This window comes from Amblyomma americanum, chromosome 1, assembly GCF_052857255.1.
Source record: "Amblyomma americanum isolate KBUSLIRL-KWMA chromosome 1, ASM5285725v1, whole genome shotgun sequence".
Lineage (NCBI taxonomy): Eukaryota > Metazoa > Arthropoda > Arachnida > Ixodida > Ixodidae > Amblyomma > Amblyomma americanum.
The window spans coordinates 23,392,246-23,416,538 of record NC_135497.1 but is presented as its reverse complement, the minus strand read 5'-3'; the positions used below and the strand labels follow the sequence as shown (position 1 = coordinate 23,416,538).

Here is a 24,293-nt window from a genome sequence, read left to right as displayed (position 1 = left end):
TTGTACTGTTGCCGAGTGCCTTCAAAATATACACAAGCTTGTTGCTGGCATTAAGAGTATGGAAGCATGCATTTTGAATTTTTATTAAGATACTGGAAGGAAAATGAATACAAATCGGCAGAAGCATCCTGCTATATCCAAAAATCTGAATAATGTAGGACATACACAGTGTTCGAAGTTAACTTTTCCAGATTTTTAAACACAAATAATTACAAGAAGGATGATTTTACAGATAGTGGTATATATTCCGTAAAAGTGGTTTGTTAGAAAATTGTGAAGGATTACTTGTGGAAACTTTGTCTTTGATCTACAAACAGGATACAGTAAGCTGTTTCATCACAATATTTCGTAAATATAGGGGTGCAATCCCATAGCAAATGCTTAAATGTAGAGTAACGGGCACTTGACTACGATTGTGATATCACCATAAATACAGTCAACATTTTTTTAAGGTACAAAAAAGAATAAAAACTAGGGTATGACACCTTTCAACATGTCGTTAAACAGAAAACTCGACTAGAATCTGAAATTCAGACACCAGGGCAGCTGGTCAAGTGAACAGAATTTACAACACAGAAGAGGCCCTCGGAATGTGACGCTATAGGCTAATGGTAAATGAGCTAGTTCAAATCGCAGCTTCAAGAAGGATCCCATTTATACAGTCCGTTCTTTACAAGACACTATACATTGGAAATTAAGCACTGGACCATAAAGTACACGTATACCCATACTTGCCTCTCAGACAAAAAGAGTAAATGCACATAGTCACAATATAACAGAATTTTTCAGATGAGTGAACCCACTGAATAAGGAGTAAATGGCACATGATATGAGTACTAATGACATGCACAATGGTCTTAGATTGTAGACTCATAGCAAAACCAAGAATTCTTTGATAGCCAAAAGACAAAGCTGTTCAAAATAAAAAAGACTAGAACACAAAAGTATCATACATTTGGCACATGTGCACACAATGAACATAGTTCAAATCTGGCAGTTGGGCGACTAAATGGCAACTCCACGTAGGTTTTTGGTTATAAGGTGCTAATGATGAACATCCTGGTCGAAGCAGCCAGTCTCAAAGATGTCAAGGCTTTATGGCTGCACATTGAACAGAACTGTTTGCAGATTCTTGGCAAAATATAGCAACAGGAAACTTTAAAATCAAATAAAAAAAGGAAAGGCTACAAAGTACAGAACTACCAAGCTGCTAAAATACTTGGGAAGTTGGACATCAACTGATAACAATATGCGAGGGACCTTTGCAATGGCCACCTCAACACGTTTGTTTCAGATGAAAACAGCAGTTGCTCTAGCTTGTATAAAATATTTCCGCGCATGCGAGTGAGTTCACCAAATGTGGAGTTAAAAGCACTAATGTAACAAATGATAAACACACCAGTCCCAAAGCCAAACCAGCACAGCCTGTGTACTTTTAAAGGCAAGTGGAAGCTTGACTAGAGTAGAAAAGCAGGCCGCATTTCGAGAATATTATGATGAAAGTGAAAGCGGACACATAATAGGTTCAACAACTGGAGATGTCTAAACTGACTGCCTTTCTACAGCAGTCTCAAATGTAAAGAGTAAGGCCCTTGCCCATGCAATGAACATAGTTCACACCCTGCGTTGGGCCAACAAAATGTGTTACATGTTGTTTAATACAATGAAATGATGTGGCAAAATATGATGGTTAAAAAAGTTAGTCTCAAAGTATGTCAGAGCAATATGGCTTGCACTGCTGAAAAGAAAGACTCCAAACTTTGAACTGTAATATTCTCTACAAGGTAGAAAAAAAAACAATTATTACAAACATAAAATGACTACAGTAATAGAACTATCGGACATGTAGGCAAGTCAGTAACTTACTGTTGAAAAAGACTAGCCCTCAAAGTACATATGCTGCGATATTGTGTGTAGTGGTTGCCAAGGTAAACCTGTCACCTCAGGTGCAGGCAGTGGTTACTCATCACATTTGCAACGGCCATTATGGCCATGAAGAGAGGTTCTTGACACTTGCAGTCAGCCCACCGCATTATTCTAGGGAAGAGAAAAGACCACATTAGACCACATTATTGGTCAAATGTTCAGGGGAATCCCCCAAAGTGGAGTAGAATTTGTAATAAGGGATTAATTCCTCATTGGCATCCACCCAAGCAGCCGTACGGCTTCAAAGGAAAGCTATACAGCTTTCTCAAAGCTGTATAGCTTTCCTTTGTAGCCGTACAGCTGCGCTTGGGTGGATGCCAATGAGTCATTACTCCCTTATTACATAGACCACATAATTCTAGTGAAGAAGAGAAAAGGTTTGGGTGTGCTAGGCTAGTTGGTCATATGCTCTAATTTTCAGCAATCCATCGGTTACTTTGTACTGCTAACATTTTATAGCCATGAAAACACTGCTATGGTGTGCAAATCTTTTGCCAGGAAGCAGCCAAATCAGTTGATAACACTGCGTGTTTATTTTCAATACAAAAGTTACATTATTCAAAAATAAGATAAAGTAAGATAAAGATAACTCAAAAATCAATCCTTAATTGGCCTGTCCAGCTTTAGCAAGATAAAAAGGCTGCATTACCTTCCCAGTGGCACTGCAGTGCCGGGCAGGAGCGTGGCGCAGCCACTCATGGATAGCTGCTCCAACGACGTAGTCATTGGCGTCATGACCCCTCTTTATGGCACCTATTCAGAAAAATTTCACCCATGTAATTATTTCCTGCCTAGGTTTGCGGACCCCTCCTCCAACAGACAACTGAAGCTTCCATAAACAAACTATGATAATAAAGCATTTTAGCCAAATGCTTACGGCAAGGCTCCCCACTTACAGCGCTATATATGAAGCACAAGATAGAGGCCATAAGCAATCATCTAATATACAGCTGTACTATAACATGTCTTGAATGTAACAGCACTTGAAAAATCTTCACCCGTGCCAAAAATCCATGACTTACTTATTAGGCATGAGCAGAGCCGCAGGTCATTGAAAGCGTGTTTCCCTTTTTTGCCCAGCCACGAAAACTGGCATGCCAGGCTGTCCTCCAGAAGGTGCCGCAGGAGTCGTCTCGTTGATGAGGTTACATTCGCTCCACCTTTCCCCGAAAGTTCTTGAATCTAAAAAAAAATTAAATTGAACACAATCCTAACTGAAATTAAAGTTTCATATCCAAAACATTGCCAGCAGCTGCTTTTAGCGAGATAACATCATAGATGGCATAAAAAATGCAGTATAAGCGTTTTATAGTGTAGCCTTGACAAGCTCCATAATTGCATTCTACTTCTCTGAGTAAACAGGAATTCCACATCAAGTACCAAGTACCGTATTGCGCACAAATTCAAGTGAAAGTAGTAAAATATGCACCAACATACAGATTTCAGTTTAATAAAAATACTTACAAAATCTTCTCTCTTTGAACCATGCAGAGTCACATCAAATTCCTTCAGAGCCTCGTAATCTTTAAATGGAGTGGTGATCAACGGGTTTTGTTCACGGGAAACCACAACGTCCCTAGAAAGTCTGCCCGCCATTCCCACGATCACTTCACCTTGCTGCTGCTGCTGAATGATTCTCAGCAGGGAGAGTCTGCTCAGTACATGCTACTGGAACTCTAGAGGTGCATGCAGGCAAAATAATCCACAAAGAAAATCAGAATGATATGATAACAGAGAACTGTGAGCTGTGAAACTAATAGGTCTGAACCACACCAAACAGAGGAAGAAAACTGACAAAAGTGCATTAACAACTTAAACCAAGCAGGATGAAATTGGCGTGTTAAGCCAGGCAGTGTGAAACCGCAAATCAAAGCTACTGGTGGCATGCAAAAGCTTAAAGCACAGTGGCAGTGGCAAGTCTTGCTTGCTGTGTGAACAGGAACATATCATGCATGATAGTTGAAACCAGACCAGGCACATATAAAAACCGTACAGACCCAATGCGAGACATGCAGAAATGTTTAAGTCAGTGCTTCGTCTTTAGTCACCTTCGGGCAACATCAGCTTTCTTCGCGACCAGTGCTCTACTGCACCCTGGCTTGCAGGCAAGGGAAGACCTGTAGGAATGAGTGCATGAGCATTAAAAGTAATAAAAAAATAGCTTGCGCAAACACTACACCCACGCACCGGTCAATGGCACAAAGTAGCCAATAAGAAGGAAATCAAATATTTAGCTTGACATAAAGACAGCGACATCTGTCTAACAGGCAGCTGAAATGTAGCTGCTCTGTAAGTGGTGCAAAGGCAGGCAGCAAAGGATCTGTACTGTATTTTGTTCATTGGAATGGCAGAGCATTTGCAAATGGCCAGCAATAATTTACAACTGAAATTTCAATTTGTGCTGTTCTGTTTCAGTTTCAACACCTAGTCTAACGTTCGACGGAATACCGTCTGGACAGGATGAACCATAATAACAGGGTGAAGTTTGGGTCACTGACCAAGTCAAAAAGAAACGAAAATGACGTTTCGGGTCCCGTACGGGACCCTTGTTCACAATAACTAATGACAGCTTGTTGGCCAAATTGATAGCGAATATTCACGTAGTCTAACGTTCGACGGAATACCGTCTGATCAGGATGAACCATAATAACAGGGTGAAGTTTGGGTCACTGACCAAGTCAAAAACAAACGAAAATGACGTTTCGGGTCTCGTACGGGACCCTTGTTCACAATAACTCAAAAACAAACGAAAATGACGTTTCGGGTCCCGTACAAACGAAAATGACGTTTCGGGACCCGAAACGTCATTTTCGTTTGTACGGGACCCGAAACGTCGTACGGGACCCGAAACGTCATTTTCGTTTGTACGGGACCCGAAACGTCATTTTCGTTTGTTTTTGAGTTGGTCAGTGACCCAAACTTCACCCTGTTATTAAGTTTCAACACCTGCATAGTGATGTGACAAAAAAGACGTTCATATGAAGCACAAAAATTTCAGTAAAACACCTCCTTGGTACCTTCTCATTCGAACTCTTGAGGCTTCTTAGTGCAGGTCAGACTCCTTTAAAGTAATGAAGTAGCAATAGTACTGCACTTTTTGTATGTCTCATATGGCCTCAACATGTTTTATATGTCCCGTCAACTTTCTTTGGTTGTACTGGAAACCAAGCCATGCAAAAAAATTCAATTGTTCATTATAACTGGGCACAGGTCAATTTCACATGCCGTTCCATGTTTACTAATTTGTGCATTATTCCAAATACCATACTACTAATATTTGGCATTTCAACAACACACTACAGCTGTGTCAATTAACACAATATGGCCACCATACAAGCTACACTTCCCAGCAATTGCCTGTAGGCAACCAAGTTTCACATTATGAGTAAAGGTCAACCACAACCATTTAAATGCAGTGCTGGAACCAGCCGGAAAGCGTATATACTAAACAATCAAAAATTAGTTGCAGCACAACATGTTGTCTCAACTTGAGTTTTTAAAAATGAACCATTCCTTAGGTTCTACAAAAGACCTTCAGTCTCATAGCCACATTTTAAGTGGCCTGCTCGGTTTAGCTTAATGACTAGCTTCGGCAGTTATGCACCAAATATATTCAAAAGGGCCATGTCCAATGCCTCAAAATTTAGCAGCAACACACAAAAATTTACCACTACCTTGTTTTTGTGACAGCTGATTGTCCGTAATCAACTTGCTTGTAACCCCTAGCACTGCAATTCGAAAAACAAGCAAAGAACATTGAAAATAGCTCCCATTTTCCCTTCACTATTAAGACTACCACAGTAAAAAAAAACTATGTAGCATAATGCAAGCAATATGCACATACTTAAGCAACGGAATATCAGCTGAGTGAACACTTACTAGGATCGGTCTCCAAGAGCATCTTGGGATCTTCATCTGAAAGCTTCCCAAAAAAAGATTAGACTTTTGCTGCAAATGCCAAATTATGATTTATTAACTTCATCGGCAACTAGAGGAAGAACGTTATCATTTGCTGAAAATACAATGTATGCACATGAGAGCATTGTATAGTTGCCCTATGCAGCATACATACCTGTGCTGGACGATGGTCTGGGGAAACTGCTTGGTGGAGTAAGCCCCTCATCATCGCTCAGGTAATGACTTGGTCGCAGTACCTTAAACAAGGAGGTAAAGTAGACTGAACATGGGAATCAAACAACATAGAGGTAAATAATACCGAGCCAGCCCCAGTAATTACCTTTCGCTTCTCCATTCCTTCACTGTCGAGGTCCGAAGTATACCGTGCATGATCAAGCTTCCGCCTGGCATCTTCATAGCTGGCTGAAATATGAGTGATCATGTACAGCAGTTTAGTACCTTCTAGCTAGGCTATGCATTGTACACTTACTGTATGTTCCCTTGATTTTTACCGTGAAAGTCTTCCATTCTTTACTAGGCTCTTTTCCTTTTAGGACAAGCCCAGCCTCGTCACCTGGGCCTGGTGGCCACTAGAATTTCGCTCCAACAATCCAAGTTGATGGCGCAATGTTAATCATGGTTTCCTCCACAAATTCGACTATGCAAAACTCCATCTGCATGAGAGTTTCAGAATGGATAAACATCCAGCAGTAAATGTACGTCAAACGTTTGGAAAGGATCCAACATATTGGGAGAAATCTACGTATGGCAAAAATTGCATGAAAACTAGAAGATTGCAAATAACTGCCGTATTATAACAGTGCAGTAAGCAAACACGTATGAAGGAAAGGGGGAAACAAAAAAGCACTATAGGTGGATTCAATTCATGAATGCAGCAGTGAATACCTCTCAAAGGAGGCCGTCCAGCCAACGGTGTTGAGTGGATCTCATATGAAGGTTAATCACTTAACACGACATCGCAGGTGGCTGCCAGGTGCTTCTGTGAAAAAGGAGATGAACTGCGATGTCATGCCACTCGATCGATGCTGTTATCTGGAGGGCCTCTTCAGAGGGGCATTTGACGCCATGTCCTTAAAGGGGCCCTGAAAGGAGCTCTAATAAAGCTGCAGTATCCCTGCGATGTTGAAGAATGCCTCTTCACGAATACTGTCCAGCAAGAAATTTTCTAATGCAATTTGTAGAAGCGGCGTTATCTGTAGTCAAAATTTGAATTTCAGCGTCTTCACGCTTTTCCCTCTCCTCTCGTCACTTTTTGCACGCAGGAAGGTCGGCGCTCCAACGCCGGCCCAACCTCCAGGGGTGAAGCTTCCCGACTTGCCAGAACTACGCAATTTATTTGCCGTGGCCACGGTAGCTGCCTGACGTCTGAAAGAATCCAACTAATAGCCAGCACTCGACATGTATACTTAGATGCGTGTGACGGAGGGGGGGGGTCAGAGCATGAAAAAGTCGCCAAAAAGGGCCCGCCAACTTTCGTGCGTGATTGTGGGTCCTCTGCTGCGTGCAGAAGTGTAATATTTGACCGAGGTTTTCATGACACCACAATGCAGTGATTGAGCGAGTTGATGTGCTTTCCTCGGAAGGTGTTTCAGAGCCCCTTTAAGTTGTATCGGACTATATAATCTGCACCTTTCCGTAAACTGTGCTTGCTTACCTCACGGCTACAGCGTGAACCAATATCAGCTCAGGCAGCCTTTTTCATTATTTAGCTGCAGTGCAACAGTGGCACGACTGCGTGCTTGCCATTGTAGGGCAGCACCACTGCTTTCTTCACATTTACAACAGGCCAGTACCTAACAGATGACAGTCTGTTGACAATACAAATTCAAAGTCTTGTAGAGTCAAAAGGATGCACATACAACGGCTCAACATCCAAGAACTGCCTGCCTAAAATGCATGGACAGCCATTTTCCATCCAGTGTGCGAAGGCACTAATCAGAACAGTGTCACTGCCAATTTGACAACAGTTGTTGCCTTCTTTAAGGCTCAGTGTAAAAGAATTAAACTTTGCTGCACTCTACTGCGGTCCAATACATCCAAACGGGCGGCCAGCTTTGTCATCACTACCTAGCAGATCACAGTTAGCCCTATGCTCTGCACCAGATGGCTTCATTGCACAAGCGCTTTTTTTCTTGCATCCTGTTATATATCAGGCTGAGAGGGCATCCTGGCTTGCGAAGCAACGCTTCAATTTTCTGCAAGTTATTCTCGAAAGGAAATGCTGAAAAAGATTCCAACGTACCGTATTGTTCAGCATCTGAAGCAAGGCGTAGAAGGCAGTGAACATTATACGACACATTTTGTTCGCCATAAAGCAAAGCAAAATCTTGCACAAAATTTTCCATCAGAACATGAGCATAACTTGCATGCTCCTGGCACAATGACGGCATGCAAAATATTGTGCTAGCTGCAATATTAGAAAATTTCTGTAAGCAGCCTCAGAGATATTGTCCTTCAAGATGACAGGGCCAGTGTTGTGAAGAAGGAGCCAGAACTCTGAGGCCTTCCACCTATCCTTTCCATCAAGTGCCCTTGGACGGTGCACAAACTCCTCTGGCACATGCTTTTCAAGAGACATACTCTGTTTCGATATATTTTCACGATCTTTTGGACCAATTCGAATGGACAGTGGACCTGAAAACCACAGGTTTACAAGTTTCCTTGTTACACCTAAGTACACTAGGTGCATTGGATCAAGAGGCACACACTTACACAGTCAATGGGTAGTTCGGTCAAAATGGAAACTCCATAATAATGGTCCTCATCTGTCTGCAGGCGGAATGACTCATCTGTTCTCGGCACTCCTGCCGTCAGTGAAAAAAAACTTTGTCATCAAAGCCATCCTCTGCTGTGCACTTGGGGCACCCATAGTAACTGCTGCGCTCTTTCGTTTTGAAGATGAATGAGCGAGCTGGCACATCACAGATAATGTTTCCGACCTCAACCTTTACAGTGCCACTGGGAAGTGAAATGCCTTTTTCTAGAATTTCCTTGAGCTCATTCACAAAAGGCCTTAAAAAGCTGTCGACACAACCTGGTTTTGAGGGGCCCATAGATGCCCCAACAATAAACGGCTGTAGTTCAGCAACAGCCAAGTCTGAGGTATACACAAGGCCTTGTACTGGCCAATGTTGTTGCTTTGAGCTTTTAGACAAGGGAAGCCCATCTATGTTAAAGCTTAGCAAAACAACTAGTGCAGCACAGCCAGAGTTAAGCAGAGCATTCGTTAACCCCTTTTCTAGACCGTGATGGCAGTAAAATCCCGGAGCTAGAGGTACAACACTTGCTGCCATAGCTGACTTATGAGGGGTTTCCAGCAAACTTTGTGCATCCTTTGGAAGGTCACAAAAACAGTAATGCGACTTCAGAATACCCAATAACGATGTCAGGGAACGGTGCTTTATATTATGTTCTACAGCCCACCGAGCCAAACGGACAGAAAAACTTTCAGCGCTTGGATAGGCCGTCCCTTGATCGAACTGCTCTAGTGCTTCTGAACCAAACACGAGAGAAGACAAGTCGTCTGAAATCAGGTCAACGAATTCGCGTAGCACACTCTTCAATGCACCTACGGTTTTCCTCATCCGAGAAGTCCCAAAAGCTGTCAACATTACTGTCGCAAGAAACTGTTGCCTCAACTGTCCCATGGTCTGGAGCAATTGCCGTAGTCCCCGCGACATGCTTTTCCAGTATGGATTGTTCATGAGAAGTGTCTTGAACATTACTGTCATTTAGCGCACCTCGTGAATGCCCAGAATGTGAAGAGCAGTCACTGATAACGTTGTCTCGGGGAACTGACACTCCTAACTATTCGAGCATGCCTTCTACTTCAAGACGCGCTTTCTTCCGAGCATGATGCTCTGTCATTAGTTTTGGCATCTTTTCACACTCAAAACACTAATCCCTATTTTTTTTTCTGCGCACGTGCTCCTTATTGAACCGTGAGCAAGAATGAGCCAATAAATATGCGAAAAAGAATATCAGCGCTCAGGTGAACCAGTTATGCCCATACAGCACATAAAATTGCGTTACACTTCACTGGACATGAAGCATGAATGCATATAGTTGACAATACGCATACATACGAGGTAGAACGTTCTTGCGGGCTAGGTTGGTTCATTGCAGAAAAAAGGTTAGAACTGTGCGAATTAGACACGACAGGAGAACAGGAACAAACACGACAACCGAGGCGCAGATAATGTTTCTCAACCTTTAAGTGAAATGCCTTTTCTAGAATTTCCTTGAGCTCATTCACAAAAGGCCTTAAAAAGCTGTCGACCCAACGTGGTTTTGATGGGCCCATAAATGCCCCAATAAACGGCTGCCTGTGTTGTAGTGTTTGTTCCTGTTTTCCTGTCGTGTCTAATTCGGGCAGTTCTAACCTTTTTTCTGCATACATACGTTCCTTCTGACAGCGACGCTCCCGACATTATCACACAAAGGGTGCTGCATTGACTTTGCCAAGCCTACCAAAGTTCCTTGTTTCGGTGTGCTAGAGGAGACAGTGTAAAAAAAGAATATCAGCGCTCACGTTAAACAATTGTGTGAATGCAGCGCATAACATTACGTTAAACTTCACTGAACATCAAGCGTGAATCCAGAGTTCAAAACTGTATACATAAGTTCCTTCTATCGAGCTGCACCACGCCGCTTGTTGCAAAAAGCGCGCGCTATGAAAATTGCTGCGCTGACTCTGGCCCACGACCGGCTTTATTACTTGGCTTATTACCAAGTAATAAAGCCGGTCGTGCTCTGGCCCAAGCCCCGCAGCGCCCCCAGTCCCGCCAAAAACTTCGCGCGCTAGCTTTTCGCCTTGCATCTGAATCGCTCCAAACGTTAAACGGCTTACTAATAAATCAACGCAACAAAGAAAGCATTTATTTGTGGTAACACTTCAGTCTGTTATACTTATGCCCAGATTTCTGATGAGGATGAACAACGCCTCCTTTAAGTAAAGGAGGCACTGGGATGAATCATAAGTCACGTGACCAGCGGATCTGCGGTAGTAGCCATCGTCATTGTGCCTCGACAAGAATTACATAAAGGCGCTAGTTTTGAATCGCTAAATGTAGCTTGAACGTCCAGCTCCAGTTTCCAGCCAAGCCGCCAAATTACTAATGGTGTCTTCGACTGGTCGCTTTAGATCGCTCTAGAGCACTCTGAGAGGCGACCACACATTCGGCTGGTCGAAACCGGCCGCTATGACTACATTCGGCTGGTTCTTTGCGCGCCTCCAGTTCAGAGCGCTCTGAGGCGCTCCGAGAAAAAAGTCGGAGTGGCTCCGAGATGAGTCCACGTGACAGAGCCACTTCCGCCATTTCGCGGAAGCGGTGCGAGGCCTCGGCGTCCCCTGCGCGTAGGCAGAAGCAAGTGTAGGCTTTTGACGCAGTAGTAGCGTCCTTGCTGTGTTGTTTTGCGGGTGCCGCGCTGTGCGAGGCAAAATGTCCAAGAGAGGCCGGATAACTACACTAGGAGCGCGGTCTGCGTTGCTGCCGCATGACAACAGCGATTCCAGCAGCAGCTCAGACGAGGACGACAGTGCTATCCACCACAAGGAGATGTTCGAAAAATGAGCGTCCCAGCCTATATCTGTTACATAATGCAATTGTTGCATAATTCCCTTGTCGTGCGTCGCGAAAGTTATCTCACGATGGTAGTTTACACCGTCCCGGAATTCGTTCAATGCGCGCGTAATGGCAAAGCCGGCCAGAAAAAGCGAGACTATACACGTACTCTATATAGGCACTTGTTCGCTGCTGCGTTCGGCGACTTCTGGAAGCACCCAGGCCAACGCCAACACACTTACAGACCATGTGATTTTTTTTGCGTCTGTTGGCACAGTTGCATCGACGCTAGCGTTAACGACAGCACAGAAACGAAACTATGCCGCGGCAGATGGCACAAACAGCTCTGTACAAAATGCGCTTGCGTGGGTTCGCTCCGACAATTTTGTTTCTGCCATCCGTTTTATTCTTGTCGCCTGCACCTTAAAATACACAATTTCTAGATTCTAATATAGCGATGATTGTATGGGATTAATGCGGCCACCGCGATAGCAGCGAAGAAGCGCACGCGTACCGCAGGTATGCTCCCTCTTCATTGCTAAATCCCTTCCACAGACAGCTGCTCAGGCTAACCTAGACTCATCGCAGTGCGTTTCTGAAGAACGGTATTTGCTTATATCAGCTTTGTCCCCCTTTCCCTTATATATCATGTTCATTCTACTTGATCGCCATGCATTGGGGACTTTGCCATCCACTACCATTTTTTTCACTACCTCTATTAATGTTTGCTTGGATTTTGGTCAAAGCTTCTTTATTAATATAATTGGAATACCATCTGGTCCTGTTGACGTGTCACTAGCAACCTTCTTCTCTTGTCATAACGCGAGCGCATGGTTGCGCTCTCTGGAGGGCCACCTCGTCCGACACGGCTGCGCATCGAAGCGAAGTGGCAGATGAGGAGAAGCGCCACGCGCAGGTCCAACTTCTCTAGCGCCACTCGGCTGAGTGGCCGTGTCGGACGCAGTGGCCCTCCAGAGAGTGCAGCCACGCACTCGCATGTTCAGGGTGGACGACCCTGTACTTATGGGACCGCTGTTCGCTTCGACCGACGAATGCCTCGGGGACTGCGGAACCACCGTGCCTGATCACGTTGTAAAGAATTCACATTACTAACTTGCCTATACTCTGCGCAAATCAGGATGAAAGCTCGGAACTTATGAGCGCACATATACCCACTCGACCAACCCATAAATTACGTGAAATGAAAGCATATTTTCATACGGGCAATTAATCACGACAAGATTTTCTTGAGAAAGCTTCGAAAAAGACTTTCATTTTTCTGGAGCACCTTCGAAGGCACAAGCACTACACAAGTGCGAGCACACAAACCACGCAAGCACATAACCGTCCTTTCACAACCAATGTGCCACACCACACGTCCAGAGCAGCCAGAAGCCGACCAAACAAGCAAGCGATGCAAAACGCCCGCGCCTGCACAACAGCGATGCATAAATCACAAATGACGCCAAGCCAATCTATAATCCATAGGTGAAAATAACGCTTTCGTTATTACGACCAGGTCGGAATAATGATTTGGCTTGGCTTTCCGTTATTTTCACCTGGTCGAAATAACGCCAGCTGGCCTGCATTGTCCAGCGAGCCGAAGCCATAATCAAAATCAAATGTCCCGATTTGTTGACGGCGCCTCGTAGCGGCTTTGTCAGCTTTTTTTTTGGTTTTTCGACTTCTTTCGTCGTGTTGCCGGCGACAATGCCGAAACGCAAGTGCAAATTCACGGAACAGATGGGAAAAGAGTACTCGTTCATCAAGAAAACTAAGTCAGAGGCGGATGTGCGCTGTGATGCATGTGGGGCAGACTTTTCAGTCGCTCACGGTGGACGTTCGGATATAGTAAAACACATCAGCTCTGTCAAGCACAAGCAGAGTGTGTCGGCTGCTGCTAGATCCAATGCAGTAACCCAGTTCTTCAGACAGGAACGTGCCGGGGAAAAGGAACTCCAACTTGCTGCATCAAAGGGTGTATTCGCCTTCCACACGATCGCTCACAACCATAGCTTCCGATCAATGGACTGCACTTCAAAGCTTCTGCAGAAATTGTTCAACGAAAAATCCTCCTGCGCTCGCACAAAGGCAGAAGCGATTGCTTTGAACGTGCTTGCTCCGTCTGCAGAGGAAGAATTGAAGACTGACCTGCAGGAGGCTAAATTTATCTCAGTGTTCTGTGATCCTTCCAACCACAAGGATTTGAAAGTGCTCCCGATAATGGTGCGCTATTTCACCGCTGCTGCAGGAGTGCAAACGAAGCTCCTTGAGATTAACACCTTGCCAGGCAAGACTTCAGCTATGGTGAGCCAATATATAATGGACGCACTCGAAGCCAACCAAGTTACATCAAAGCTGGTTGCTTTCAGTGCCGACAACGCAAATTGCAACTTTGGTGGTGCTGCGCGAAACGGGAAGAACAATGTGTTCTCGAGATCGCAAGATTCTATGGATCACAAGATCGTTGGAATTGGCTGCGCTGCGCACATAGCGCACAACACCGTTCAGACTGCTGCCGATTGCCTGCCATTAGATATTGAGGCCGTGATTGTGAAAATCTACTCATACTTTTACATTTACACGGTCATAATGGAGTCTTTCAAAAAGTTTTGTGATTTTGCATCAGCGGAGTACCAGCGGCTTCTGGGCTATAGCAAGACCAAGTAGTTGGCATTGATGCCAGCTGTTGAGAGGGTCCTAAAGCTCTAACCAGCTTTAAAGGCATGTTTTTGTCAATAGACAAGTGTCTGTCTCTCATCAAGTCGTTTTTCGAAGACCCATGTGGAGAGCTCTGTCTCTATTTTCTGCATAGCCAAGCTGCTATGTTTGAAGCTACTGTACTCCAAATTGAAAGAGACACGAAGACAGCTGTGGAAGTCTACAGCGCCTTAAGCTAGCTGCAGACTGAAGTGTGAGAAAGATTTGAGCAATCATTTCTACCATCAAGTGTGCGCTCAAGGGCAACAGAGCTCGAAGAACAGGGACAAGTTCAAAGAGAACAGGTTGTGAATACTGTGGTGAAGTTTTATGCAACTTGCGTGTCATACCTCGACCAATGGTGCCAGCAGTTTGATGAAGTACGAAGCCTTCTATGGGTCTCGCTTGGGTCATCCCCATGCTGCAATGACATGCAGAAAACTGTAGAACTCATAACTTCAGGGTTCAATCATGTCATAGTTGATCAGAATGCCATGTTTGATGAAATCAATAATGTCTCACATTATGTGACCGCTGAAAAAATTTAGGAATGGAAGGCGCAGAAAATATCTGTTGGGGAACGCTTGATGGAGATTCTCGGGCACTTCGAGAAGAATGATGTGCCTTGTGAGAACTTGATGACCATGCTGGAATATTGCATGTGCCTGCCAGGTACAAATGCACCCGTAGAGAGGGCGTTTTCTCTCATGAGCAAGATATGGACAGCAGAGAAGACACAGCTTAAAGTGGCGACATTAAAAGCCATGCTTGCGCTGAAGGTAAATGCATGCATGACGTGCGAGGAATACTTTTCAAATCTTTGCAGAAAGGAACATTTGCTAAAGAAAATACATTCTAGCCAGAAGTATTAAAGAAGGAGACACTTTTCGCACAGGTTGATTTAGAAAAACGACAATGGCTTTTGCGTGTTCGAAATAAAAAATAAAAATGTATGATTGAATGGTCTCTTTGTACCCACCCCCCCCGTCCCACTTTGGGTTCCATAGAATATGGTCACATTAGTGAAAGATGAATTGTCATACAGCATTAGCAATGTTAATATACCACGCAAATAAAGGCACCGAAATTCTGGTGCGTATCGTAACTTCATCTTACTACAGACTTGAGTCAAATCCATCCACAAAGTGTGCCTTTTGACATATGATTCCCACCTGAAAAAAAAAAGGATGTAACCTAAACCAGCAATGCACATTGAACTCCCTGTACAACAAAGCGGTCTTTTCTCTGGCATGGTAACATTAAATACATGGGGAGACAACCAGCTAACTACCGATATGTAGATTTGCTAGAAAAAAAAAACAAGGATTTATGGACGAGCGGTGGGAGTTGCTTGGCTAGTTGGTTCACGCTTCATGACAAAGAACAACAGCACAAGGCAAAAATGTAGATGTGGAGGCCAGTGCCCATGTTTGTGGGAGTGGTTTACACAACTGCTTGAGTCTGTTCTTTATTATCTATTGTTGGCCACCATTTTATAATGAGTATAAGTTCCGCACTGAGAAATGAGCAGCAATAGAATTCTGAAGCGATCTGAACGACAGATAACACGCAATGTTATAAATCACAAATTACCTCTAAACTTTCCTTGACTCGCCCATCATCGTTGATGGGAAGGCAGCCAAGGAAGTGTGGAGCTGCCAGTAGAAGATACATGGGACACCAGGTGACCCAGTTGAAGTGCCTGTCCGTCTCAGCTGCCTGGACAAATAAAAATGATGAGAGCTATTAAATGTGTTGCTAAAAAAAACATTTGAGGGTTGTGATCACAGCATTTCTCTCAGTGGATTAAGCTTCACTGTACACATTCTCAATGCAAGACTAAAATTTCATAGATAAGTGTCTAATGCATATGCACAGGTACTGGTGAAATTAATGCATGCAATTTACATTTGCAATGTGACTAAACTACATCCTGCTAGTTGCTGCTTTGCAACTGAAGCCACGACTGTGCATTACGGTTCAACTATTGTCATTCTAGCAATATCTTACTAGGTTAATTTCTAGATTTATTTATTGCATATATCTTTCCCAGGCTGCACTGTGTATGCTATTTCACAAATGCTGCTAGTACACAGTGAAGCCTGGTAAAGAAATATGAAATAAATCTAGAAATTCAATTAACTATATTGTTGCTCTAGCAGGCGGCCAGAAATAGCGACGCGTACAGCAATGCTGTCAGCGCTGCAGCTCGCAATTTGCAAATAACAACGACCAACAACACGTGCGTAACGAGGAGGATGAAGTTTACATGCAGCGCCGTGCACGCGTGCACGAGCGAAGATTCGAAGTGCTGCGTATGCTGCTACTGCCTGAGGACATTACTCTCGAGTCTCAACAAGAAATACCGGTAAGTACGACCTTTACCGAACGATTCTCGTGCTATTGGGTTCTTGGCACTGTTTTCATAGTGCAGCTGAACTGCTTACATCAGCCTCGCATGTGCGACAGTAGCATGTGTTGTCGCTGGAGCAATGCGTCGATTCTCTTCGCCGTCGTCGCATAGGTCGGGGGTGTCGCAGACGATCTTGAGAATGCACTGTTGAGGTAGTAAGGTTTTCCATTTTCAGCTTCACTTGTTTGTTGTTGCATGGGCCTTCTCCCGGCGGCAGCCCGGCGTTCAGTTCCGCTACAATCGCAGCATATAGGCGAGCGTCGCGCGTGTTACCGTATAAGATCCGTATCAGATGCGTATAAGAGCCGAGGTTGTTGAATCAAGCCAGATGACACAACTATGGGAGGACGAGTCCTTCGACGTTGCTGCTGCTGCTGCCATGGGCGCTGCCATCTTGGCGGTTAAGGTAGCAAACAGAGGCTGCGGAGGTCGGCAAGCTCGGTTTGGTATGGCAGAGTGAACTAGAAGATACAGTGAACGAGAAGATAGGCGTAGTGGTTAGTGAACTCGCTTCACACGCAGAACACTAGGGTTCGATTCCTCCAGAAAGAACGATTTGTTTTTCATTTATTTTATTTTAAATCGCAGTTTGTTTTAGTGCAAACAAGCCGTGGTAGCAAGAAAAGAAAAAGTAAACCGCACCGAAACTGAAGTTTGTGAAGCGTCGCCTTGCTGCTGCTGTGAAAATAAATGGCCCCAGAATCTCCGTACCACCTGCAGCGCCAACATTGAATGCGCGTTTAGAGCACACCCGACGTTACTCTCCAAGCTTCGATCTGTGCTTTTAGCAGATGGGTAAGACAAACACTCCTTTTCAAACAGTGCCCAGGGAATCGTTTCGTTCAGCTTGGCGTCTGCGAGCTGCACAGAATGCGCCACGCAGAGGTACGCTGTCAATGACGGCCAGCTGTGGGGCGCGAGTTGATGCATGACTGAAAAAACCTCGGCGCAATGAAGACAATAGAAGGAAGAAAGACAACACATGCGCACACTACCAACTGTTTATTGGAACAAAATGGGCACATTTATAACCCTCATTCACTGTTCTATATCGCTCACACCCAAGTAACAAGTAATATGCAAATTACAAGTTTAAAAACAAAACGCAGAAGGCTTATCTACAATTCGCTTAAACCTCTAGCTTATGTAAAGATTGCACAATTTAAGCACTAGGTTATAATAGAAAGATAACCAAACAAAATCTTAGCAATAGCAGTGTCACTCAATCGTAGCAAAAGCAGTGTCATGCATTCGACGCCAAAACTGAAAAATTCGTTCAAGGGGAATCAAATCCTGGTCTTCCGCGTGTGTAGCGAGTTAACTAACCACCACGCCACGCAGCGCGCGGGTTCTGCCGCCCTTAAAAAGGCACCTAAGGAAGGATAACGTTCGCAGCGATCCTAGCGGAAATTACCCTCTTTTTGCCTCAATTTTGATACACAGGCGGCATAGGCGTTTGATACACTCTTTTAGTTCACTCTAGTTTGGGTAACTGTGGTTAGGTGGCGTAACTGCAGTTTCGTCTGCCGTAGGAGCACGGTTATACAGTATTGTGCGTTTTTATCGCTGACACATTCAAAAATTTCCCCGCCTCAACCGCTGGCTCATTTGCGGTGAAACTGCGCACAGAGCTTGCGTATTATGGTAACTTTTGTATCGTAGCAAGTTTGACAATGGCACTTACTTAGTTCAGGCGCACATGATGCGAAAACGTAAGCGTCTACGAGAGATCGGCGAGCCAAAACCCGCAGACGACGCTTTTTCGCTGAGAACCGGCAGTGGCGCCATCTGTATTCGGCAGCGGAAAGCGTCACGACTAGGCCGCCGAGGCGAGCGTTGCAAGGAGCGCGGGCCCTTTGAATATGCCGTTCGGCATTTGCTTCATCTTAAGTATTTTCAAATTATAGCACTGAAAAACAAACCAATTCTAGGCGTATCTCATCATTTGCCCTATTAAAACGATATACACACATTAGGCCGGAAGAACGGCTCTTTTTCTCGCAGGACGCCCCGCCGACCTCCTCTAAGTCAGCGCAACCGGTCCTTTGACTGGTCCCCTGTTTTTGGGCGCAATAAAAGAGTTTACCTACCTACCTCCGTCGTCAAAAGGGAATGGTGTGAGCTGTTGAAAGAAAGAATACTAATTTATTGGCAGTACACGCCGTACGCTCGTGTGTACATTCCGTCCATGTGTCCGTATCTTTCTGAACTGTTTTAAGAATGATCTGCCACCGACTCACCCTTGCCGCTGCATTGGTTGGAAAGCTGGCAAGTAAAAGACGTTCAGGCTGCAAAGCAATCAATCCTCAAAGTGGCCTCCTGCAGCGTCTATGCATCGCTGCAACCTGTGAGCGTATTCGCTGAACACTGCAGCTCTCATGTCGTCGCTTATCGTGTCGAATTCTTTTTTTATATGCTCATGAAGACGCTCAACACTGTGAAGGCTTCCAGCCCTGTAGACGCGCGATTTTATGTATCCCCACACGAAAAAATCGCACGGCGTCAAGTCTGGCGATCGCGGTGGCCAAGACATATTGGGCGACCCACGCCCCATCCACCGGCCCGGAAATTCTTCATTGAGCCATTGTCTAACTTTGCTTGCGTAGTGAGCAGGGGCGCCATCTTGCTGGAAGATGCATAGCCGCTGCTGCATGTGGTACTCCACCAGCTCCGGCAGAAATCGTTCCTTCAACAGGCGCAGATAAGAGTCAGCAGTCACACTGTCCTCAAAGAAGAACGGGCCGACCACTCCCTCTCGCCAAATTGCGCACCAGACAACAGTCCGTGGCGAGTTCACGGCCCTGGTGTGAGTGAAATGCGGGTTGTTTTTCGACCAGAAACGTGTGCACTGCCGGTTTACTTGGCCGTCCAGGTGAAAAACAGCCTCGTCACTGAACATCAAAAAATCGAGGCGTCCAGGATCTGCTGCCAGTCTCTGCTGCTCTGAGCGACAGAATGAGACCCGCTGGGCTTTGTCTGCTGGGCTTAAGTGCTGGTGTACACGCACCCTGTACGGACGCCATCCTTTAATCTGAAGTGCTCGGCTCACCGTCGATGGGGCTACGCCGAAAAGAAGCCCAGCACGGGTGCATCTCATACGAGGGTTGGTTTCAAAGACCCCCTCAACCGAATCACCGATTCCACGGCGTCCCTTTCCTTTATCTTTTCTTGCTTGCCTATTCACGGATCCAGTGTCTTCAAACTTATGGCGCCATTCCGAAACGGCTGTGTGAGACGGTGGCCGCCGACGAAACCGCACCATAAATTGTTTGCGGACGTAGTGCATTGAGTTTCTCTCAATTAGCCATACCACTGCCGCAGCTTTCTCTTTCGCACTGTAAGTTGGCATACCGAAGCTCATCACACAACACAGTGCAACGAAGACGTCTAAACAGCAGGGAAGAATAAAAAGTTCGCACCACACAACGAAATTAAACGAGAACAGCAGTTCAGGACTTCGTGGTGTCACCCTCCGATGCTTTCAGAGAGTCCCGAAACCAGACGAAATGAGCTGAATTGGATAAGCCACTCGGCAGAAGAAGAGATCAAACAATATTCTTATTAAGGTAAAGCCTCTTTAAATCAGTAATTTTGATATTTTTCCGCTCAATTAGCCGAAAATGTTGTAAGCGCTTCAGTTGAAGCAGACGCAAATGCCGAACGGCATATTCAAAGGGCCCGCACTCCTTGCAACGCTCGCCTCGGCGGCCTAGTCGTGACGCTTTCCGCTGCCGAAAACAGATGGCGCCACTGCCGGTTCTCAGCGAAAAAGCGTCGTCTGCGGGTTTTGGCTCGCCGATCTCTCGTAGACGCTTACGTTTTCGCATCATGTGCGCCTGAACTAAGTAAGTACCATTGTCAAACTTGCTACGATACAAAAGTTACCATAATGCGCAAGCTCTGTGTGCAGTTTCACCGCAAACGAGCCAGCGGTTGAGGCGGGGAAATTTTTTAGTGTCAGCGATAAAAACGCACAATACTGTAGTTACGGGGACCCGTTGTTTTTAAGGTCGCCCGTGTAAATGCGGTATTAGAAACATAAGCAATCACGTGACAAAGACATTTCGTTTGATTCGGTCACGGCAGACACATTTAAAACACGCGCGGCGCAACCGTTAGTGCGGTCTTGCGGTGCGGGATTCAAAATTTGTGTACATGTGGTAGTACGCTGTTGACTACGGCCGCTACCCATCATATCTGCCATACGTTGAATGTGGCAGCGGCGCCTTGTCTTTTGTGCGAAAGCTTTTGATTAGCGGTGAGTGCTGCAGCTAGTCGTGTACTGGATGCTCAAGCGTTTCCTTTCATTTCGGTGCTTAAGTCTAAACCATGGTTTTCTGAGATTCGCTTTTGCATGTATCATATTTGTCTTTTTTTCTCTCACTTAATTAAGTCGTGTACCACCTTCTGCTACCGGTTCTAACACTGCTCAATCGGGCCTCCCGTATTTTGTTTCGACAGAATTAAGGAACATGGCTGGGAAGCTGCTAACCTTCTCACCGCCTTCGAAGGTGCCTTCGAAGGTAGTCGAAGGCAGAGCTGTGGATGCCGAGGTGCCCATTCTGCTGCTGCAGCCATTCAGCAAGTCACCGCAGGTCACTTTCGAACAGATTCCGGTTGGCCAAGAGGCAGTTCGCCAGCTAAAAGTCTCGAACCCCTCCAACACCGACCACATGGTGACACTCAGCGATACGCTGCGGTCAAAGGGATTCAGAGCAGACCCAGAAGTGTTCAAGCTTCTGCCTGGACAGAGCCAGCTCGTGTCATTCTTCTGGAAGCCTAATGGCAACGAGACATCAAGCAGGCTGGCTGTCCCGATTTCTACCGACAAAGGCTACAAGGGCCGATTCGTCTTGCTGGGAACAGTCCGCGAGGAGCCGAAGCCATTGAAACCACCGCGTAAGGTACGACTGGCCCTTACTCAATTCCTGAGGGCGCCTACTTTATGAGCACGTAGCTGCGTAGCTGCTTCAGTCTCTATCTGCTGATCATACCTGAACTTGCTTCCAGACTGATGCATTGAAATCCATTTTGTGTCTTTATCTGTTTTAGCTAGTATGGCCTATGTTCTGGCGACATTCTGCTTCCAACTCTGGCGTCATCGATCTTATACTTAATTTCGCTACTCGGAGCTTAATCACTGAAAGTAAATTTCTTCCTGTCGGGTGAAGAATAAGTGAGGAAAACGCACAAGCAAAAAGCACAGACAGAAATGGTAACATCCTGAGTTACTGCCATACTGAAACGGGTTTTGTACAAAAAAAAATGTTCTTTCAGCCTGCATGTTCACTTGAAAGTGACCCTTCTAGGCAGGATGCTCATCCAGAACTATTTTTCTGTTGGTATCCTTCTAGGTACATTAACAAATCCAAACCCAAGAAGCTTATGCTGGCCCACAATGTTGCATTTGCACTGAAATGGGCTGCTTCCAAATACACGGCCTTCAGAGAGATAGTCACCCCAATTTAGAAGAGATTCCTTGTGTCCCATCTCCCCATGCACCTTGCTTATCTCTGCTTAGCCCCCGTCCTTCCAGACCTTCCTTTTCCTGCTGAAAGAGCTATTTTGTCTGCATTTCAACTTGGTGCGTGACATAATTATGTCTGCAGTATTATAGCTGGATTTGCAGTAAAAGGCCTTGTTCAGACTTGACTACTCATGCACGTATTGCTTTTTAATGTGCAGAATCTGGTCAAGTCAAGCATCCTCACCAGTTCACAGAAGCCAAACCTGAGCTCAAGAGCTACAACCTCTGTGCAAACACCAAAGAAGGTTAACTCAACTCCTGCACGTGCGTGCAAAAAAGCGGTGCCTCCCATCAGAGCGACCATCCCAAAGGAGTTCAAATCCTCTGCAAACAAGAATGCTGGTCGTGAGAACCTGACCTCAAAAGTTTCTGCATCTGCACAAGTGTCCAAGAAGGCAGCCACAGCCATGTTAGAGCCATGCAAAAAAACAGTGCCTCCAGTCAGATTCACTGTACCTAAATGTTTCGCATCTCGTCCAAACAAGAATGCCACTTCCAACCGTCCTGCAAGCAGCTCATTACCTGCATCCATCACCTGTGATCCTCTCATTGGTGGCGACGCTCAATCCCTGCTAGGTGGAGGAACCATTTCAGTGGTGCCGGCGTCCAATAAATCTGGAGGCCTCTATCCTCTGAAAACAGCAACATGCACGGAGGAGATCCGCAGAGAAATGTTTGCCTGTGGTGCTCCTGCTTTGGAAGCCACAGCAAACGTCACGGTGGAGGATAGTGAGGATAGCTTCAAGACTGCTAATGCTACATTTGAAAACAGCCTAGAAATGTCCAAAAATGCTTTTAATGACAGCCTGGAACCAGGTAAATTGGCAGATTCAACTGCTGTGGATGCAGCAGCAACAGTCAACAATAGCGAAGAACACTCAGACTTTGGCAATGGCAATAATGACACCTTTGTACTTGACCTCAGTGCTGAGATGTTATATCAGCAGATAATTGAAAAGCAGTCCTGTGCCAGTTCACAGAAAGAAGAACCCATCACCACATCTGCGGAGCAAGCCAAACCGCTTCTGTGCACCCCACAAGAGGCTGACATTGAAGGGTCACTATGGCCTCCACAGCTCCAGGCCATTTCAAATGAACAGCGTTCTTCATCACCGAAGTGCCCGGCCAAGGCTAGCAAGGAGGACAGTTTGCCCGACATCGAGAACCTGCTCACTGAACTGGAGCTAGTTGCAGGCCGTGATCCAAGATGCAGTGTAGATGACTCGCTGCTAGAAATGCTGTAGGTGTTTGCAGCTGGTTCTCACACGCAGCTGGTTCTCACATAAGAAGGATGTCACCTGCCGCACAGGTAGATGTTTTCTTGTCGAATCCCGACGAAGAAGCACGTCCACTCCTTCCGAAACGCATCTGCTCCGTTCACTGTCTGGTGCCTTCCTCGCGACCTGATGGACCACGGCAAGCAACTCCGGTGCCGTCTTCCGAGGTTCTACGGCGAACTTGGGGCCCAATGCCAGGACATTCTTCACGTGCTCAGGTAGATGGACATCTCCAATAGTAGTGACGTCCCTTCGAACCGTGCGACCTGTATGTGCGACCTGTATGACCTGTATGTGTTGCTACGCACCACCAAACCAGAACGTCAAGCCGACAGGGATTTCCAGGCATACCTTCGCATCGCCTCACAAACGACAGAGTTCATGTGCGAGGCTTCTCCAGGGCTGTGTTCCAAAGATACTGCAACGCTTGCTGCCACATGAACTCTGTCGTTTGTGAGGCGATGCGAAGGTATGCCTGGAAATCCCTGTCGGCTTGACGTTCTGGTTTGGTGGTGCGTAGCAACACATACAGGTCATACAGGTCGCACATACAGGTCGCACGGTTCGAAGGGACGTCACTACTATTGGAGATGTCCATCTACCTGAGCACGTGAAGAATGTCCTGGCATTGGGCCCCAAGTTCGCCGTAGAACCTCGGAAGACGGCACCGGAGTTGCTTGCCATGGTCCATCAGGTCGCGAGGAAGGCACCAGACAGTGAACGGAGCAGATGCGTTTCGGAAGGAGTGGACGTGCTTCTTCGTCGGGATTCGACAAGAAAACATCTACCTGTGCGGCAGGTGACATCCTTCTTATGTGAGAACCAGCTGCAAACACCTACAGTGACCTAAGTTACATCAACAAACAATCTATTAAAAATTGCTATATTAATACTTTTTTGCTTGCTTGTTTTCTTTTTCATTCTAACTTAATTCTACTTTTCTGTTTTTTTTTACAGGGGGCACAAAG

General features: G+C 45.6%; 5 protein-coding genes across 7 annotated transcripts; 2 read left to right on the top strand and 3 right to left on the bottom strand.

Annotated features, from left to right (window-relative positions):
- Positions 1 to 1,834: 1,834 nt before the first annotated feature.
- On the bottom strand, positions 1,835 to 6,861 carry LOC144131398 (uncharacterized). Of its 2 annotated transcripts, XM_077664450.1 has the most exons (8): positions 6,314 to 6,861; positions 6,164 to 6,246; positions 5,999 to 6,080; positions 5,806 to 5,848; positions 5,601 to 5,654; positions 3,975 to 4,043; positions 2,949 to 3,108; positions 2,576 to 2,679 (listed from the first exon to the last, which is right to left on the bottom strand). In XM_077664450.1, the coding sequence occupies exons 3-7, from the start codon at positions 6,050 to 6,052 to the stop codon at positions 2,975 to 2,977; spliced, it is 354 nt and encodes a 117-aa protein (XP_077520576.1). In that variant the 5' UTR covers positions 6,053 to 6,080; positions 6,164 to 6,246; positions 6,314 to 6,861; the 3' UTR covers positions 2,576 to 2,679; positions 2,949 to 2,974. The 2 variants fall into 2 exon arrangements, with proteins under 2 accessions (XP_077520575.1, XP_077520576.1); XM_077664449.1 differs by lacking the exons at positions 3,975 to 4,043; positions 5,601 to 5,654; positions 5,806 to 5,848; ... (1 more) ...; positions 6,164 to 6,246; positions 6,314 to 6,861 and adding exons at positions 1,835 to 2,037; positions 3,391 to 3,598.
- Positions 6,862 to 13,094: 6,233 nt separating this feature from the next.
- LOC144111190 (uncharacterized) lies at positions 13,095 to 17,875 on the bottom strand. 2 transcript variants are annotated; one of them, XM_077644390.1, is made up of 4 exons: positions 17,164 to 17,875; positions 16,556 to 16,982; positions 15,702 to 15,827; positions 13,095 to 15,280 (listed from the first exon to the last, which is right to left on the bottom strand). In XM_077644390.1, exons 2-4 carry the CDS (start codon positions 16,688 to 16,690, stop codon positions 15,224 to 15,226), a joined length of 318 nt encoding a protein of 105 aa, XP_077500516.1. In that variant the 5' UTR covers positions 16,691 to 16,982; positions 17,164 to 17,875; the 3' UTR covers positions 13,095 to 15,223. The 2 variants fall into 2 exon arrangements, with proteins under 2 accessions (XP_077500516.1, XP_077500507.1); XM_077644381.1 differs by lacking the exon at positions 17,164 to 17,875 and having other exon boundaries at positions 14,289 to 14,529; positions 16,556 to 17,081.
- LOC144111185 (uncharacterized) lies at positions 13,119 to 14,078 on the top strand. Its single transcript, XM_077644368.1, has one exon. It carries the CDS (start codon positions 13,119 to 13,121, stop codon positions 14,076 to 14,078), a length of 960 nt encoding a protein of 319 aa, XP_077500494.1.
- On the top strand, positions 16,280 to 23,402 carry LOC144111177 (uncharacterized). Its single transcript, XM_077644354.1, has 3 exons — positions 16,280 to 16,476; positions 20,983 to 21,425; positions 22,207 to 23,402. Exons 2-3 carry the CDS (start codon positions 20,994 to 20,996, stop codon positions 23,290 to 23,292), a joined length of 1,518 nt encoding a protein of 505 aa, XP_077500480.1. The 5' UTR covers positions 16,280 to 16,476; positions 20,983 to 20,993; the 3' UTR covers positions 23,293 to 23,402.
- LOC144121634 (uncharacterized) lies at positions 18,821 to 19,618 on the bottom strand. Its single transcript, XM_077654979.1, has one exon. The coding sequence runs from the start codon at positions 19,616 to 19,618 to the stop codon at positions 18,821 to 18,823; it is 798 nt and encodes a 265-aa protein (XP_077511105.1).
- Positions 23,403 to 24,293: the final 891 nt, after the last annotated feature.

What these genes read in the sequence shown, in the direction of transcription:
- LOC144111190 (XM_077644381.1), bottom strand. Translation starts at nt 16,690, where the DNA reads ATGGAAAACCTTACTACCTCAACAGTGCATTCTCAAGATCGTCTGCGA. An exon ending in GTCGCACATGCGAGGCTGAT is followed by an intron (nt 15,828 to 16,555) that starts GTAAGCAGTTCA and finishes TTATTTGTCCAG; the next exon opens with GCAGCTGAGACGGACAGGCA. An exon ending in GAGTCAAGGAAAGTTTAGAG is followed by an intron (nt 14,530 to 15,701) that starts GTAATTTGTGAT and finishes ATGTCATTGCAG; the next exon opens with CATGGGGATGACCCAAGCGA.
- LOC144131398 (XM_077664449.1), bottom strand. Translation starts at nt 3,522, where the DNA reads ATGGCGGGCAGACTTTCTAGGGACGTTGTGGTTTCCCGTGAACAAAAC. An exon ending in GTTCAAAGAGAGAAGATTTT is followed by an intron (nt 3,109 to 3,390) that starts GTAAGTATTTTT and finishes ATTTTTTTTTAG; the next exon opens with ATTCAAGAACTTTCGGGGAA. An exon ending in GCTCTGCTCATGCCTAATAA is followed by an intron (nt 2,680 to 2,948) that starts GTAAGTCATGGA and finishes TTTTCTGAATAG; the next exon opens with GTGCCATAAAGAGGGGTCAT.
- LOC144111177 (XM_077644354.1), top strand. Translation starts at nt 20,994, where the DNA reads ATGGCTGGGAAGCTGCTAACCTTCTCACCGCCTTCGAAGGTGCCTTCG. An exon ending in CATTGAAACCACCGCGTAAG is followed by an intron (nt 21,426 to 22,206) that starts GTACGACTGGCC and finishes TTTAATGTGCAG; the next exon opens with AATCTGGTCAAGTCAAGCAT.
- LOC144111185 (XM_077644368.1), top strand. Translation starts at nt 13,119, where the DNA reads ATGCCGAAACGCAAGTGCAAATTCACGGAACAGATGGGAAAAGAGTAC.
- LOC144121634 (XM_077654979.1), bottom strand. Translation starts at nt 19,618, where the DNA reads ATGAGATGCACCCGTGCTGGGCTTCTTTTCGGCGTAGCCCCATCGACG.